This window comes from Aedes albopictus, chromosome 3 (genome assembly GCF_035046485.1).
Source record: "Aedes albopictus strain Foshan chromosome 3, AalbF5, whole genome shotgun sequence".
NCBI classification, from domain to species: domain Eukaryota; kingdom Metazoa; phylum Arthropoda; class Insecta; order Diptera; family Culicidae; genus Aedes; species Aedes albopictus.
In genome coordinates, this window is record NC_085138.1 from 209,163,502 (window position 1) to 209,182,246 (window position 18,745).

The 18,745-nt window shown below is 40.5% G+C and overlaps 1 protein-coding gene across 1 annotated transcript; it reads left to right on the forward strand.

The window, feature by feature from the left end:
* The first annotated feature begins 3,537 nt into the window (after positions 1–3,537).
* On the forward strand, positions 3,538–16,285 carry LOC134292172 (uncharacterized). The gene is made up of 3 exons (XM_062861062.1): positions 3,538–3,604; positions 4,459–5,030; positions 11,719–16,285. Exon 3 carries the CDS (start codon positions 13,900–13,902, stop codon positions 16,282–16,284), a length of 2,385 nt encoding a protein of 794 aa, XP_062717046.1. The 5' UTR covers positions 3,538–3,604; positions 4,459–5,030; positions 11,719–13,899; the 3' UTR covers position 16,285.
* The last annotated feature ends 2,460 nt before the right edge of the window (positions 16,286–18,745 follow it).

The window sequence follows — 18,745 nt, forward strand, 5'->3', positions numbered from 1 at the left end:
GAAAACACTTGTCCTCAAATGAAACAGCAAATTAATGAATAAACGACTAATGCGCGGAGGGCGTGATAAAATCGGAACATTACGGCACATAGTATATTATATGTATATATAATATATAATAAAAACAACTTGTTTTACTCACGCAAGGCCATTAACAATAAAATCAGCATCAAACTTCAATTTCCGGCCGAAATAATTTACACTAAAAAAAATTATTACTAAATGTGAAAATTGTGAAATGTTTGAATTGTCATAATTTTTTTGTTTATTTTCATGGTAGATTGCTAATACAATGGACCGTTTTCTCTAAAAAATTACGTTGGTAAAAAGATAGGGTTTTGAGATATTTGAGTTTTTGTGACAAAAATGATATTTTTTAATGTTAAAAAAGATTTTTTTCACAGTGTATATTTTCTTAGGAATCGCCATTTAGTTATCTAACTTTGCTGAACAATAAAATCAGCATCAAATCGCGATTCCCGGCCGAAATAATTTACACAGAAAAATTTTTTTTACTAAATGTAAAAATTGTGCAATTTTTGAAATGTTATAACTTTTTTGTTTATTAGTTTACCATCACCAAATTTTTATGGTAGATTGCTAATACAATGGACCGTTTTCCCTACAAAATTCAAGTTGGTAAAAAGATAGGGTTTTGAGATATTTGAGTTTTTGTGACAAAAATGATGTTTTTCAATGATAAAATAGATTTTTTTTCACAGTGTATATTTTCTTAGAAATCACCATTTAGCTATCTAACTTTGCTGAAAAATTCATAACAATCGAACAATCCGTTTTGGCTGTGCATATTTTTGAATATTTTTGAACCATTTTTACATACACCCTTTTGAAAAGTTAGTCGTGGCTCTAAATAAAAATTTGATATCGAAAAATGGCGATTTAGATGGAACTGAAAAACTGTGCAAAGTTTCAGTTCAATAGAAAATCATGAATTAAAAATTTTCCTTAATTTTGATGCTGTTGCTTGGAATCGCTCAGAACTGCTAAATAAAAATAAAACTTCGGAAAGTTGTTTTTGATCGTCTAGAGAAGACGGTGCACCAAGGGAGGCAGCAAACCACGTATGATGACTTCGAAAATATTGCTTGACAAAGATTCCAAACTGCGATCCGGTCATAATCCGACAACGAAGACTGGATAGTAGGGTGTCCCAAAATAGAAAAAGTGTCAAAAAGTTAACTTGCTCACCCTTAGAATGATAGATTAGGGTCCTAGCAACAATAGTTCCATACATGAAAACTCAATCAAAAAATATTTAGAGGTTGCACGCATCGATTTTATGAAAAATGGACGATTTTTGGTATTTTTACCAAAAAAATGCTAATATGAGTTGAAAAATCAAAGAAATAAAAGTCAGCAATCAAAGTAAATCATAGTTCTGGGTCCCGCAAACAAAGTTTGGAGGGAGTTTAGGTCATCAAAGCTGATTTTATATATTTGGCAAAGGTTAAAATATCAAAAAATCGCGATTATTTTCACCAAATTTTTCAAAAATGCTCAATTTATAAGGATTTTGAATTTTTTCCTGCGATTCACAATTCCCATATTTGATAGCAAATTTTGTGTAGATTATTTCGGCTGAAGACAGTTTTGAGCTATCTCCTTCATGAGCTGAGATATCGATATAATACTGATAACACAATCAACGAAAAAATCACGTTTTCTTACGTTAGTCGATTTTGTTCACTAGTTTCCATGACTACCATGCAATTAAACAAAACACGACAAATTTAAGGAATTATAGTACGTTCAAATGTACATTTTCGAAAAATTTCAGGAATTATTGAGTTGCTTTGATCATTACTGATTCATGCTGCATGACAGTAACAATATGTAAATGTTTTGAGAGTTTAACATCGTTTCATATCTACATATGCTGAACATAACTTTTCACACCCGCTTTGTGAATACGAAAAGATTTTTTTTCTTACATTTCATCTGGTGATCAGATAGCAGTAGCAAGCCACCGATTCAAAACTTGTAATTTTGGTTGAAAATTATGTTTTAACAAGTAAGCAGCGCAGCAGAAAGATTTCAACATTGACATTTCTTAGGTTAACACCTCTTGTAACATATTAGGCCAGCCACTAAGTTTAATTTTTTTTAATAATAGTGGAATCTAAACATCCTGATGCTTTCTGAAATCCAACTCTAGCTGCAAATATGTGCGCTTATGGTTTGCTTTTAAAATCAAATTATATAATAGAAATCAATATTGTGTAAAGAACTAGCTTTAGTTAAAATTCGCGAATAAAAAGAAAAAATATCCTTATATTCGTGAAAATATCTGCATTTCCATGCACATATTTAATTTTTTATGTCAATTGGTTGAAACTATAAAATTATATTTTTCTTTCTTACAGTTTTTATTAGCTATTTTATTTTCATTTTAGATGTTTTCGCTGTTAGAGCATTAGTTCTGGTATAACTAGAAAGAACCTATATGTTTGCTTAAGGCTCAATTGAGAATGGCAGAAATTCCAGAACTGAAAAAGCACTTTTTCTTAAAATGATCCACAAATCAAACAAAATAAGAATGTACGATTGTTTATTTAGCCAATTATGACAATCGGACACGTTGGTTTTGTTCGCTTTTTCGTCATTCTGGAGAAAAGTGCTTTTTCAGTTTTGGATATTGTGCGTTTCTCATTTGAGCCTTAACAAGAGCACCAAAATCTACTTGAAAAAGGATAACATTGTTGAGCGATCTACACATCACTCAAAATATATCATATAGAACATCACACATTGAATTTGATTGTCTGACTTGCGATCACTTATATTATTAAAATATCACAGCAAACCACTTTTGAGTCTTTCTTTGAACCGGTAAGCACAATCAATGTAAAATTATCAAAGTAACCCTATTGTATCTGAAAATCTTCAAAAATGTATACTTGCATAACATAACATGTCAAAAACTTGTCATTTGCTTTTTATGCATAGTAGTCATAGAAACTAATGAACAAAAACAAATAACATAAGAAAATCCGATTTTTTTCATTGATTGTGTTATCATTATTATGCCAATATCTCAACTCATGAAGGAGATAGCTCAAAACTGTCTTCAGCCGAAATAATCTACACAAAATTTGCTATAAAATAAGGGAATTGTGAATCGCAGGAAAAATTTTAAAATCCTTATAAATTGAGCATTTTTGAAAAATTTGGTGAAAAAAATCGCGATTTTTTGACATTTTAACCTTTGCCAAATATATAAAATCAGCTTTGATGACCTAAACTCCCTCCAAACTTTGTTTGCGGGACCCAGAACTATGATTTACTTTGATTGATGACTTTTATTTCTTTTATTTTTCAACTCATATTAGCATTTTTTTGGTAAAAATACGAAAAATCGTCCATTTTTCATAAAATCGATGCGTGCAACCTCTAAATATTTTTTGATTGAGTTTTCATGTATGGAACTATTGTTGCTAGGACCCTAATCTATCATTCTAAGGGTGAGCAAGTTAACTTTTTGACACTTTTTCTATTTTGGGACACCCTACTATCCAGTGGATAGTGAAGAATCTTATTCAACAATGTCTGGCGAATTACGGACAAGATTCCGCATAAGTAAAATGTATGAAAAATGTTATTTTTTTGTTTATATTTCAACGAAAAAAGAACCTATAAAGTAGTACCAGGGCATATGTAAACTAACTTCAGTCGTGGTCAATTTTACTATGGCCACGGTAATGCATAATCCGTTAATTTTACTACTAGCATGGTAAAACATTGGGACCTAGTAATACTACAAACATGGTAGAAAATACTAAGAAGCGTGAAAATTATGCCATGGTAAAATTAACTGCTTTCATTGCTGAAATAATACTGTAATGTTGTCTGCTGAAAATTGTGGGTGCTTTGCAGTCAATTTAACCCCCTGAAATGGTAATTTCTACCGCAACTTTCTTTTGTGTGTAGAGACGGTCGGCTGTAGCGTTGATGGAGGAAGAAGGGCAATGTTGTGTTGATGTTGCGGCTTTTTTGTGTTATGAAGATGGTGATAATGCACACGGCTGCTGGTCAATAACGGAGTAGCAACTACGGAGTATACGATCACATGCTCATGCTCAATCAAAACTACAAAAATTCTGTCCCGAAAGACAATCTCTTTGGGTGATATTTGTTTTGTGTTGCATAATGACCTTATAGTTGCTGTTCATAAATAACGGTGCATAGTTCAGACGTTTATTTTCTTAATTTTTGTGTTAAAATTTCTATATAAAAATCTTAATGAAAAAGGAATTATTTTTCAAAATATAAGACGATATTTGGAAATTTCACAATATACAATAGATAACTTGGGATTGCGGGTATAATAATAATAAATATAATAGGAAAATAACCATATTTTTAGGCTATGATCTAAAACACTTGATCGTAAGTGTAAAGTGCTTACAATTCAATCTAAATATTTTTTTTTCTTTACAGACCTCCTCAACAACACCTCTGTTGATGTATCTAAGGGTTCTTCAAGCACAATCCCTCAACAATCAGAACTTACAGCAATTGTCTGGTATTTCGGAACTTCTGCGTTGTTTACAGTTGACAGATGCGGAGTTTCAAAACATATTGGTAAAAGATTTGCAAAATGATGTACTGATTCGTAAAGCTTACATCGGATACTTGATTGATTGCCATCATACATTGTTATCTGCAATTGATAATATTGAATCGCTCCAAGAGCACCTTCAACTGGACAGCCAACTCCTAAAGCGTCAGATAATTATGACTTGTGTGAAATATTTTGTGGAAAAAAAGGGACAAACCTTACAAAAATTTCACAACGAATTTGTACAGTTAACGGTATCGGACGAGAGAAAAGACTTACTGAATGTTTTTCTGAAAACATTAATGGACGAACTTCGTTCAGACATCGTTTTGAGCTGCATGACCGAAAGGCAAACCATCGAAGCAAGAATTTGCTTAGAAAGCTTATTGCTACAGAGACTTTACCAGTTTGTTATGTTTCCAAATGATGATGGCGATATTTCCCGAGATCAGTAAGTATCACTTAAATGTACGTACATGTTTTCGTTGCTCTGGCAAGATACAATACAGGATGGCACGGTGTTAAAATTTCGATTATTTCAGATCTTTATTCAGAGATGGTCAACATTTCGCCTACATTTTAAAATTGAAAAGTTTGAAAATATTCCATCGGAAAATTTTTGATTTATCTAAGTTTTTGACATTTTTTCATACTAAAATTCATAAATACAGTTTAAGTCGAAATACGTCCCATACAAATGTATGGGAAAATATTCGCCGATAAAATATTTTTAGTCTTCCGATTATGAAAATATTGCCCAAATATTAATAATTTTGAAAAAAAAAATCAGCTGAGGTACATGAAAGTTCGAAAATAATCGAGATTTTTGCACCATGAATTATTAGAAATCATGACAGGCATTTTGAACAATAGTCACATATATTGATCCTTATGCAGGATGAAAATCTAAGGAAGGGACAGGTGAATTGGCGAACGAGGGCAGCTAACTTTGGGGGAGCATTAGGGGATCTCAGGTAGGATTAAAAATGGATTCTGAGGAGGACTTAGGGTCATTGATAGAGTAGTGATCCACTAGGGCTGTGGCTGGTTTTTTTAGCAGTTTTTCGCTATAACTCAGATTATTCAAAACCAATTGACTTGAAATTTTGTGCACATTTTGTATTACTATACGTTTCTTGCGTTCCAAGAATTGTGGTAATTGGTTTATAGCAAAAAAGTTCCTAAAATAGAAGCCCTGCCTAGATAATTCCACTTCCCTAATAATCGTCATCATTGTAATATCAAAAGCAGATTTCCCGTTCAAAGCTAAAATGTTTGCATTGAAAATGTACTCCGTTATCCAACCGTAATACTGTGAATACACTTGAACTGCGAAATTTTCGTTTTTTTTTGTTTTTTTTTATTTTAACTAATGCCAATTCTACACTTCGCGAAATTTTCGGTTTTGAACGAGAACAGCCTTCGACTTTTCAATGCTGACGATTGTATCAATGGCGACTTCTTCAACCTTAAGGGCTTTCATAGGATTTCTAAGGTGTTTCCACAAGTTTCATGGGTCGTATTTACACTGACGTTTCAATTGGCTTCAATAAGTTTCAGGGGATTTTAGGCGAATTTTGAAAAAGCTTTTTCAGAGGTTTCTGGAGAGTCCAGGGTTCCTGACTCGTTGCAGGGATTTTCAGGTGATCTCAGATCAGAGGGTGTTCCAGCGTAGAACGAGGATTTCGCGGGGCGGACGGATTCAGGACCGGTAGCTCGATTGGTAGGTGGACTGCGACTTCACTGGGTGGAAAACGCAGTTTTTCACATTTTTCGTTTTTATTTCTGTGTTTTCAATTAACTACTACAACTATTGTATTTCGAATTTATTTCGGATCGTGATTGTGTGCAAGTCAGCGCGAATCAAAAACGTCTTTTCTCGGCGGTGGTTTAATGCGGTTTCCTTTGGTCGGAGGTTAAAAGTTGAATCTGTTGTCGAAAAGTAGCGTATTGGTTCCCTTCTTAAGCATGTGGCTCCCATTTTCATCCTACGAAAAACAAAGGATTGAAGCGCTGTTTGTTTTGTTTCTTATTTTTGTATTTTTTGTTAGAAGTGAGCACCCATGAAAACAAAAAGAACGGAATCAATCGGTGCCGTAATCGCTTGTTTTCCAATGGCAAAAGGTTTTTGCTACAATAATAATACTAGAAGGCACCATAGAAATTGGGTTTTTAAATTAAGAAAAATATATTGACTTTTCGATTTTGTACGAAAGAGCACCTTTTTCTGAGCCACTATGATTTTTTCAGATTTTTAGAACCTTATTTTGGTACCTAAAATCAATTTCAAAGAATTTTTTTGAAATCACCTTTTGACAGCTGGGTAACTGTTTGACAGCTCCGCCCAGTACAAACTGCGACAAGGGGTGATTCGACAAATCGCTCCCATAAAAACTTCAAATTGATTTTTAAATAGGTTCCCGGGCTCCGAAATTCATGAAAATTTGGATTTCGGCTCAGTTTGACATGCAGATTCAGAATATCGAATTATCTCAACACCGTTAAGGAAGCCAATTACAAAAGTGCTCCATAGAAAAAGAAGCCATGTACCAATAAAATAAATATAATTCTGCATAGATAGACAGGAATGTACCATTATACAGCTGAAATTGTACCGGTAAACTAACAAATTTTCTGACTGAAATTGACAGATCGAACCAATAAATAATGACTTGGTGCTCCATAAACTCATAAGAATGTTCAATAAACAACCAAGAATGTACCCATAGTTTATGCATAGATGCTCCATAGATATATCATTTTGCTCCATAGAAAAATAAGATTGCTCCATAGAAAAATAAATTTGCACCCATAGTTTATACATTGGTGCTCCATTGATATGGCTCCACCCCATTACCCCGAACGCCATTACCCCGAACGCCACTACCCCGAATGCCATTACCCCGAATAGGCCACTACCCCGAAAGCCATTACCCCAATTGGGTCATTACCCCGAAAGCCATTTCCCCGAAAGCCATTACCCCGAAAGCCACTACCCCGAAAGGGCCATTACCCCGAATCGTTCAGGAGATCACCAAAAAAGTGGTGACCGATTAGAAGTTGATGAAGATGGTTATAAGTTAGAAAAGGGTAATCAGTTACTAGTGTAGGTATGAATACTCTTCTCCATTTTATGCCCCTATGTTAATTCTATTCTTAAACAGAAGATTTAGGAACCGATTTTTTTCCGTTTTCTTTTTGAAACGAGTAAATCTATATATATAAAAATGCAGTGGCATACGTGGGACCGCGCATAACTTGCGAACGGGTGGTCCAATTTGGGTGGTCTAAGTTTTGTTCTGTTAGATTTCACCCAAGGAAGGTTTATGAGGCACAAAACATGGGAAAATTGAGAGTTTTTGAAAATCGGGTTTTCATACATTTTGAACGGGGACTTGGGCGCTTGGCTAGGGACTCGAAACGTCAAAAAAACGCAGTAGGCAAGACAAAGTTTGCCGGGTACAGCTAGTAAAAATATAAAAATAAAACACAAATCAAATAGCTCTTATTTACTTCGTTTTAGAAAGCATGACAATGGGAGCACATTGTTTAAAATAGGTTCCGTTTTTCTTAGGTTTCCGTATGTTGTGCTTCATGCTAAAGTAAGGTTCGTGAAAACGAAAGCAGCAAACGCAATGAAATTAAGAAGACAAGTAAAGACGAATTTTCCATATTTTAAACTAGCTGCTCTCAAGGATGGGAACACTCACTTGGAAAGAGTTACACTCACTTGCAGTTTTCTCAACTCAGAAGCGTGCAATCAAGAAACAATGTATGGACGACTTTTACCTTGTGATTTCTTCTAAAACTTTGCCGAATAGAGCATGGGTCGCACACGCATACCGAAATCGTGAGGGAGCTGCAGAGGCAACTCTCCACGAGGTGAATGTAAATTACACTCTTTTGAACTTTTAGCTTTTAGCCTGCTCTTTTGAACTTATAGCTATGGCTATAAAAACTACAAGTATTTCAAACTGACATTTTCCCTTCTTTTAAAAGTTTGTTGGCGTCAAGCACGATTGTAAACTGGTGGCAAACGATTGTGCTGGTTATCAAACTACACTTCTCCAAATATTTGCCTTTTTTTTAAATAGGCTGTTCTTTTGAGTTTGCAGTTGCCAACCGTGTACTATTGCAGAGTTGTTTGGTAGCCAAACTGTTAATTTCTTTATAGAAATGTTTCCTTCTTTTCATCAGAAGCTGTTCTTTCGAGTTTGAGTGTTATGTAGTTTATTTGCAGATGAATAACTAACTCCATAGCGGATTTGATCTTCTTTGAATAATAGGCAATTCTTTCAAGTAAAATTTTTCAGAATTGACTTGCGACCAAACTGGCAACTAGATTTCTTTTGATTTTCTTTTGATTTTGATAATCAGTTTCCAAAACATCAAGCCCTAAAATTGTTTTCTGAATATTTTTTTCAAGTTTGTAGTACTGGACTGAATTTCAGATATTCAGTTCAGTTCACTTAGCAAGGTAGATCCAGCATCGTTGGACCAAATTACCTATTTTTTTTTCTGGCGACAAAACTGTAGCTTTTCTTTTCATGAAAGGCTGTTCTTCTAGCTGCACTTATATAGTTTACTGGGAGTGAAAGCTGCTTACTGTATATGAGATTTTCCCTTCTTCAATTTATAGGCTGTTCTTTCTAGTTACGTCGTTACCGGGTTGATTGGTGACATATCTCTATTAATTCCATCTGGTGTTTTTCCTTCTTTTAGAGTTGGGCTGTTCTTTCGACTTATATTGTTACAGAGTTGTTTGGTAGCCATGTTTCCCTGTGCAGATTTATGTATAGGGGCCGTGCATAAACTATGTAAGTAGGAGAGGGTCTATCCAAATTCTAAGCTCTATACAAATTTTCAAATTTTTGTATGAACAAATCGTGGACTTCGTGGCCGAGCGGTTAGCGGCATTAGTCGATTAGGTATCTCGCATGCCTCGGAGTGTGGGATCGATTCCCGCTTCGGTCGAGGAAACTTTTCGTCAAAACAGAAAATACTCCACTGAGTCACTGAGTGTTATACGTGTTGTCTATTGTCTATAGTACAGTACAGTATTGTACATGTACAGTCTGTGCGGCCTCTGGCCGAAGACGGTGAAATTGTCTTTTAAAATTCTACGATGAGGAGGGGGAGAGGACCGAGGTGACCAAAATTCGGTCTACGTAGTTTATGAATGGTCTAATAGAAGATTTGCCCTTCTTTAATTTATATGCTGTTCTTTCTTGTTATATCCTTGCAGACCTTATTGGCGGCCAACCTATCAATCATTTTTTTCACATTTAAGGAATGTTTTTTTAAAGTTACACTGTTGTAGAGTTTTATTATCAAATCGTCTATTCCTCCTTAAAAGATTTTTTTCTTTTTCTAACAATAAAATGTTCTTTCCGGGCCTATTCTGCAATTTGTATTATTTGATCTCGCCTAATGATCATTAGACTTATTAGTGATACTTTGGCTAAATGTCTTTCGGCCTAATGAGCCAATATCGATAGCCAGTATTTGAAGGACCTTTGCTGACAGCTCTATCTCATACAAGATCATCTCTAATACGTATTACTCCATTATTTTGTTTTAAGGTTATTCTTTACAATGATATCTTCTGGTATTAAAGCTGTCAGTAATGTTATTAAATTAATAAAAAAATAAAATACCCATCATCAGAATAACCCATCTAAAAATATGCTTTCGGGGTAATGGCGTTCGGGGTAGTGGCCCATTCGGGGTAGTGGCGTTCGGGGTAATGGCCCATTCGGGGTAACGGCTTTCGGGGTAATGGCCGATTCGGGGTGATGGCTTTCGGGGTAGTGGCGTTCGGGGTAATGGCGTTCGGGGTAATGGCATTCGGGGTAATGGGGTAGAACCTTCGCCGCAACTGTGTCGTTTCGATTCTAGGCAAACCACAGATGCAAGAATTTGCCCGGTATAATACAAACAGAGATGTTATCCCTTTTTTCAGTCCGACGAGCGTTAGCGAGTTCGGACAGCAAGCGCTTGCCCGGTCAATAACACACCTAGTTTTTTTTTCGTCTTTTCCGTCGTGCTTCATAGATGTGTGGTACGCCAAATGATGCTTTTGATGCTACCTTTATTTTGAAATATTTTCCAATTATTGATATCATTCAAGTTACAGTTCGAGTACTGTCTTTTTTGCTTTTTAGGTTGAAGCTTAAAATCATATGTCCAACCACCCAGGTAACTGGGTTTAACGAGCTAGCATTATTTATAGGATTAACATGTATAGTGAGATAAGATAATATTTATGGTGCAACTTTATTTTTCTATGGAGCAATTTTAATTTTTTATGGAGCAAAACTGATATATCTATGGAGCACCAATGTATAAACTATGGGTACATTCTTGGTTGTTCATGGAACATTCTTATGAGTTTATGGAGCACCATGTCATTATTTATTGGTGCTGTCAACTTCAGTCAGAAAATTTGTTGGTTTACCGGTACAATTTCAGCTGTTTAATGGTACATTCCTGTCTATCTAGGGTAATTGATCCGATCATGGAGGAGTTAAGCGCTGGGTTCATGTTTAAACCACAATTGTATCGCCCCAAGCAAACTTTTTACATGAATTGAATTGAAAATAATAAAATCCATCCTTAATCTACGGGAAAATAACGAAATATTGCCACTTTGATGTTGTTATGAGCATTTTATTCGTTTTTATCTGAAAGAACATTGTGTTCCTAATGTTGCGGTATGTGTTCCTAATGTTGCGGTATTTTGTTCCTATTGTTGCGGTATCCCATTGAAATCATATGGAATACCGCAACATTAGGAACACTACCGCAACAATAGGAACACAGCAGCAAACACATTTAGGAAAATATTTTTTTAAAATAGGTTTTTGGGCAAATCATAAGCAAACAAATGGTGCAATCTCATAATTTAAGCACCATACATCTATTAAAAATACCTTTTGGTAACATTTCAGTCGAAAAAGTGCTCAATTGCCATTACCGCAACAATAGGTACTACCACAACGATGGGAACAATTACCCTATGGAGAATTATATTTATTTTATTGGTACATGGCTTCTTTTTCTATGGAGCACTTTTATATTGTTTATGGTGCATTTTAAATATTTTATGGGTGCATTCAACCGGCTGCCTTTTCGAATAGGATGAATATGGGAGTGTACGCGCCCATTGGACGCTCCGGTGGCGAAAGTGACCCACTTTCCCATAAACTCTTTGGTGACCCGTTTTCCCCAATAAGGCTGAGAAACGCCTCTCCAGCTCCCACATATGTAAACACGGCGACAGCGCGGGACCGCTCACCACCGACGATGATTGCGATGATGATTAATGATGACAGCTGTAAGCGAGCGCGCATCATCGCGGCGGCACCCAGTTGGACGAACGCGTGCATGCCGCGCGTGAGTGACTCGTGGGTGACTTTCACCAGGCAGTGCAGCCAGATGATTAGAGTATTCTGGAATGTTTTATTCGGGAAAGTTGGAGCATATTCTAGATCCACGTTGAGGTGCTATATAAGGAGAGCACCAACTTCGTACTACGAAATAGTTTGAATTGACCCGGCAAACGGTCAAGAAGTGACAAGTGATATATTCGAAGAGTACAAGCGTTCGCTTGGCTTCGACAACGCGAAGTAGAAGTGCAAAAGCGTTTGCGTGGCTTCGACAACGCAAAGTTAGAAGGAAATAAAATGCTTAGTGTAAAAGTACTTCCTGTGTGTTTTTCTTTCTTGCGAGAAAGAAATTCCCCGTTTGAGGCACTGTGAAGCCCCAAACATTTGGTTCTTCAAACCGGATCAACGGAGGATTTCTGGTACCCCAGGTCTTGCGAGACTCCATCCCGCCAGGAATCCGAGAACTACTCGCTTGAGGCACTGCGGCGCCTCAACATTTGGTCCTTCGAGCCGGATCAACGGAGGATTTCTGGTACCCCAGGTCTTGCGAGACTCCATCCCGCCAGGAATCCGAGAACTACCCGCTTGAGGCACTGCGGCGCCTCAATATTTTGGTCCTTCGAACCGGATCAAAGGAGGATTTCTGGTACCCCAGGTCTTGCGAGACTCCGTCCCGCCAGGAATCCTAGAGCTCCTCGCTTGAGGCACTGCGGCGTCTCAACATTTGGTCCGTCCGAACCGGATACCGTGCCTGTGGAGTGGAACCGGCCTACAGTCCCCGGTTCACCGTCGAAGTGTCCTGCTGGTCATCGAGGCGACCAGCTGAGGAAACCCTGCCGGTCTGTGGACGATCGGCACCAACGGTGTCTTCTTTGCCGTCGGCAAAGACATCATCCCATCGGAGGACTTCTACCGATCGACGAGTCGGTCGGTATCAGCGAAGCATTCTGCTGGTCGAGGAGCGATTAGTGGAAACGAGACCCTTTCCCTGAAGGATTTTCTGCCGGTCAGCGAAGAGATCGGCACCAGCGAGTTGTTCCCCTGGTCAACGAGGCGACCAGTCGAGGAATCCCTGCTGATCTATGGACGATCGGCACCAACGGTGACTTCTTTGCCGCCGGCAAAGACACCATCCCTTTGGAAGAATTCTACCGATCGACGAGTCGGTCGGTCCCAGCGAGGCATTCTGCAGATCGAGGAGAGATCAGTGGAACCGAGACCCTTCCCCCTGGAAGATTTTCCGCCGGTCTACGAGGTGTTGTAGTGCGTTGTTCCCCTGATCAACAAGACGACCAACCGAGGATCCCCGTCGGTCATAGGAGATCGGCACCAACGGTGACTGCTTTGCCGCCGGGATAGACACCATCCCGTCGAAGGAATCCTGCCGATTGACGAGTCAGTCGGTCTTGGTGAAGCGTCCTGCTGGTCATCGAGGCGACCAGCTGAGGAGTTCCGTACCGGTCAACGAGAGATCGGCATCAAGGGTGACATCCTTACCGCCGGTGAGGACACCAGTGTATCGAAGAGTCTGTCGGCCGCAGCGAAGCGTCCTGCTGGTCATTGAGGCGACCAGCCGAGGAATTCTGCTGGTCAGATTACGACGAGCATTACGGTTGACATCTTTGCCGCCGGCAAAGGCACCAACGAGAACATTTCCTGCCGATCACCGAGGTCATCGGCTCCAGAAGAAGTTTTTCCCTCGGTCAACGAGCGAGAAAAACTACCGCCGGTCAGTGAACGATCGGCACTGGATGTGTCATTCTTGTCGCTGGCAAGACCACCAAGAAGACAGGTGTTTACCGGTCAGCGAGCTTTGCAAACGGTACCGTCAAGGCATTCTACTGATCAAGGAGGTATCAGTGGAAGCGGGACAGCCTTTGCTCGTCACCAAGGACAAGATCATCCGCCAGGTGAGGTGTTGACCCTAACAAAATGGTTTCCCTGGTCAACAAGGTGACCAGTCGAGGATCTCCGCCAGCCAAAGTGGAACGGTACTGTCGGTGTATTCCTGCGTGGCCACCGAAGAGGGAGCTTGTCGATCAACCAACGACCTTCGAAGTGAAGATGAGACACCGCACACCGGAATTTGAGGCACCCGCCATGCATGAGACACAGCTACTCTTCCATCTCCGTGAACAGGTCTCGCGGAAGACTCGGCACATCTTGGGAAACCTGGTAGAGGCAGAGCACGACCCGCCGAAGATAATATCATCGCTCCTGCGGGTGTACGAGAAGAAGCTAGGCACGTACTACCAGGAGTACGCCAAGTTTCACCAGGAGATCTTGGACCGGATCCCTGCATTGGAGTTCAAGGAACAGGAAGAGCTGCAGATGGACTTCTATCGGCTGCACACCGAAGCGCTGCTAAGGATTGAGCAGCTATCCGGGAGCTTGGCTGGTAAGTATGATTTCAGCGAAAATGAGCGGCTTGTTTTGGAAAGCTTTCAAAGCATGCAGCTGTCAGAGCCTACTCAAGAGGAGCAATCTGACAAGTTAAACGTGGTACCGTCACATCACGTTGCGACGACCGGCAGCAACGTGGAAACCATTCAGGAAGAGCATTCCAATCGGTCCAGTGTAACGCCAACAAATGACACTGTGACACCTACACAGCCACCAGCCAAGTCGCAGTCGATAGAGTGCCGAGCGTTTGATGGCTTCCATAATCGGCATCAGGAGAAGTCCGTCTTAGAAGAACTCTACGACTCATCCAGTCTAGAGCCGCCGGCAATCTCTGAGACGTCCAAGGACGAACGGAAGAACGTTCACAGGGAACACAATAGGTCGTCCTGTACGAAGGAACCGCGTCACACGACGAGATGTGGCGTACCTAGCACTGAAGATCGACAAGGCGCGGATTGGAAGCGGACTTCCCTCCGGGCAGAGTTCATACCGACGAAGCTATTCAGCCAGTCCTGTGTGCAGCTATCGAGTGGCAATGCGATCCCCGTACAGGTATTCCAACTGGCCAGCAAGGATTGGAGATCTTCAGGAAGATTGCGGATTCGCCAACAATCGCACTGTTGTAGCGAGGAGCTCTCCGATGCGCTCAGAATAGTACCATCGACTCAGAGAGTGCGATCAGACCACCAACCGAAGAACGCTCAGAAGGAGCACTGCAAGCCGGTAAGTATCCAGAACCATCGCCAGTTGGAGTTCGCTCGGGTGGAGCAATTCGGCTCACCAAGTCACACCGTGAAGTCTGACGAGTCAGGAGCCCCTGGTCGACAGCAGGAAGTGGATCATCGACACCGCTCGGAGCCCGCTCAGAAGAACTCCAATCAGCCAAGAGTAGAACCGTATGCAAACGTGCATTCTACGACACCCGTCGATCATCCGGAATCCATTCGGAAGGAGCATTCCAAGCTGACCAGTTTCAAGCAGCTACGTCGAGTGGAGACTAGCACTGAGACTATGACAGTGGCAGCCGTGAAGTACCCAGAGCTTGCTCAGGAGAAGATTTCTGGTCCGTTCAGTGTGGAACAGCCCGTTCACACTGCGACATTCGTCGTAGGATCTGACTTCACCACGAGAATGCAGACTAGATCGTCCGGAATGGAGCTGACGAACCACGCCTCATGTACCATCGTCTCCACGGCAAGCACGAGAGAGTCAGTGTCTGCTCAGGAGGAGCTCTCTGATTTGTCCTGCGTAGAATACCCTCTGCGCACTGCGACATCCGCCGTGGAACCAGAGTCCGTTTATAAGCCGCGCAATGATGATCTGCCAGAATCCACTGCAGAAAATTCGAGACACGTGAAGATCGCTCAGGATAAGCCGTCACACGTAAAGCCATTGAGTAGTGCAACGGCTGCAATCCAATGGGAGATCGTTCTGGACGAAGCACGTATGCTGCTACACGGGAAGCTCTCACTTGTGACAGTCCTCGACCCTGTTTTCGACCAAGTGGAGTCTGTTCAGGTTGAACCCTCCAAGTTGTCGCCATATGTGAAAATATCGACGAACCCAGCGATGTTTCCCAAAGGCACAGAGGCGGAGACCATGGAGTGTGGAACCCTAGACATCGTGAAGTTGACTCTGGACACTGCTGCACGTGTCATGGTCTTTGACAGCAACTGCAAGACGGGAAAGTTCAGAGACCTGCAAAGATCAAAGACCACTTTTGTGAATGATTCGAGATCTAGCTCTGAAATGATCGTCGAGCGATTCAGTCCAGCCAGGGCAGGGCATGCTGGAGCTGCAATGTCCACCGTGAAAGAGATGTATTGCGTCATGCTGCCTACCGAGATAGTGCATCACCAGCCAATACTCAACAGTACGAGGAAAATGGAAACAGAATGCGCATTGTTTGGCTAGCAATCCGTTCGGCAAGCTGTCGAAGGGCAGTTGAAATTCCGATATAGCTGTCTGTACTGCATCCGGAAGGAGAATTCCAAGTGGCCGATGGAAACCGTACATCGCCAACGAATCCTTGACTTGACTGGAGAAGGAAAAATCCAACCATCACGACGAGAGCCGTTCGATGTTCGGAAAGATTCTGACGAGTCAACTACCGCTTCAAATGGATTGGAGAGAAGCCAACCGTCATACGATGCCGTTGCTTCGAAAGGAATGCTTCCAGCCCGGGGGCAGTATGTACGCGCCCATTGGACGCTCCGGTGGCGAAAGTGACCCACTTTCCCATAAACTCTTTGGTGCCCCGTTTACCCCATAAGACTGAGCAACGCCTCTCCAGCTCCCACAAATGTAAACACGGCGACAGCGCGGGACCGCTCACCACCGACGATGATTGATGATGACAGCTGTAAGCGAGCGCGCGTCATCGCGGCGGCACCCAGTTGGACGAACGCGTGCATGCCGCGCGTGAGTGACTCGTGGGTGACTTTCACCAGGCAGTGCTGCCAGATGATTAGAGTATTCTGGAATGTTTTATTCGGGAAAGTTGGAGAATATTCTAGATCCACGTTGAGGTGCTATATAAGGAGAGCACCAACTTCGTACTACGAAATAGTTTGAATTGACCCGGCAAACGGTCAAGAAGTGACAAGTGATATATTCGAAGAGTACAAGCGTTCGCGTGGCTTCGACAACGCGAAGTAGAAGTGTAAAAGCGTTTGCGTGGCTTCGACAACGCAAAGTTAAGTAGAATAAAGTGGTTTAAGTGTAAACCTTGTGTTTCTTTCTTGCGAGAAAGAAAACCCCGTTTGAGGCACTGCGGCGCCTCAACAGGGAGCGTGAGATTAATGATGCAACACAAACCCTATATTGAATGAATGGAATGGAAGGAGAAGAGTAGATAGGCGCCGTCCACAAATAACGTAACGCTCTAGAGGGAGGTGGGGTCTAAAAATATCGATTTTAGCGTTACGTAATAAATGGATGCTGCCATAGCTGAGTTGCGATCAAGATGACGGTGGAAAATTTCTTGCACATAGGAGCTGTGGTCATCGTCAGTGACGATGATGATGATTATTGTCGGTTGGTTCCGGGGATCACTCAGTACATGGCTGAAAGAACAGAAGGCGCTGCTTGCTGCGTACATAAGATCACGCAAGACATGGTTGGACGGATGGCCTGTCGTCTGTCGATTCTTGCTTGCATATTCATACGAGTTGTCGTTTGGTTGTATGGAACTTTTGGATGGGCAGCGCCGGATTTACAAGTGTAGGTCAGTGGTGTCATTGTGATTACTCCAAGTTACTCATTGAGAAGCCAGCTCTTGAGGTCAACTTATTTTTCTTAACTCCCAGTGTGAGCGCATTCTCAAATATAAAAAAAACCTAGTTCTTTTTTTCTTAAATTTGCGATTAGGAATTGCTTCTGCCCTACTGAATATAAGAAATCACCTTCGTGATTTTTTCGATATTTGCACCCTTCAGGCCCGTGCCCCGAAAAGATGGTTGAAGGAGTTTTTCGTATTTTAAGTGAAAGGCGGAGGGGCTTTTGATATATGGGACTTAGGAGCTGGAAGGCTGGGCACCCTCATATAAAAGAATTTATGTCTTCTCGGCTCTTTGTTCTCCAAGTCATGGGAGATTTTATGAAACCTGTTGAACTTAACGTGAGCCTCAAATCTTTACCAACAAAGCTGAATACCTATACACGTGTAAAAAAGTCTCATTCAGGTCTCCTTATAATATTGAAATGTACTCTTTCCCAACCTAGACATATCTGAAGTGCCTATACGGTTACTTCTGAGTTTTGCGCCCATACATCCCTTCCGTGACGAACCAGCGCAATCGTGCTGTTGAGCAATAACAGTTTTGTATTTGCATCTATTAAGTCTTTTTCATGGAATGTAAACTGTGTTAATTATTGATCCATCACTTGTATTTATTTATGCAAACAAACTTTTGATTACGTTGCATGGAAGATTTACCACAACATGTTGAACAAAAAGTGGACAAAAACCGTAAAACAGGAAAAAGATTTATCTGTCACATTTTTTAATTTCTGATTTATCTAGGCAGTCAATGCTAAAAATTAAAAGATATAGAGTAGTTCTTCAAAATGAGGAACAAAATCTAGGAGTTCTGGAGAGCCAAAATTGAACCATTTTTATGGAAATTTCAATTTTTTGTTCTTCGTCCCGAAAGGGATATATGCAAACATTATTGTGATATAGCGTATTTTTCTGCTGGCACTATGGGCGATTTTCATACAACCAGGCGGACGAAAATATTTTTATAATTTCTTTTCGTTTTCTGTGGTCTACACTATCAAAATATTTCGGTAATTTGCTTTTTCAGTATTTCTAGCTTAACTTTTCAAAAGGGCGTATATACTTATTAATTTAAAGTAAATTTGAAATTAAATC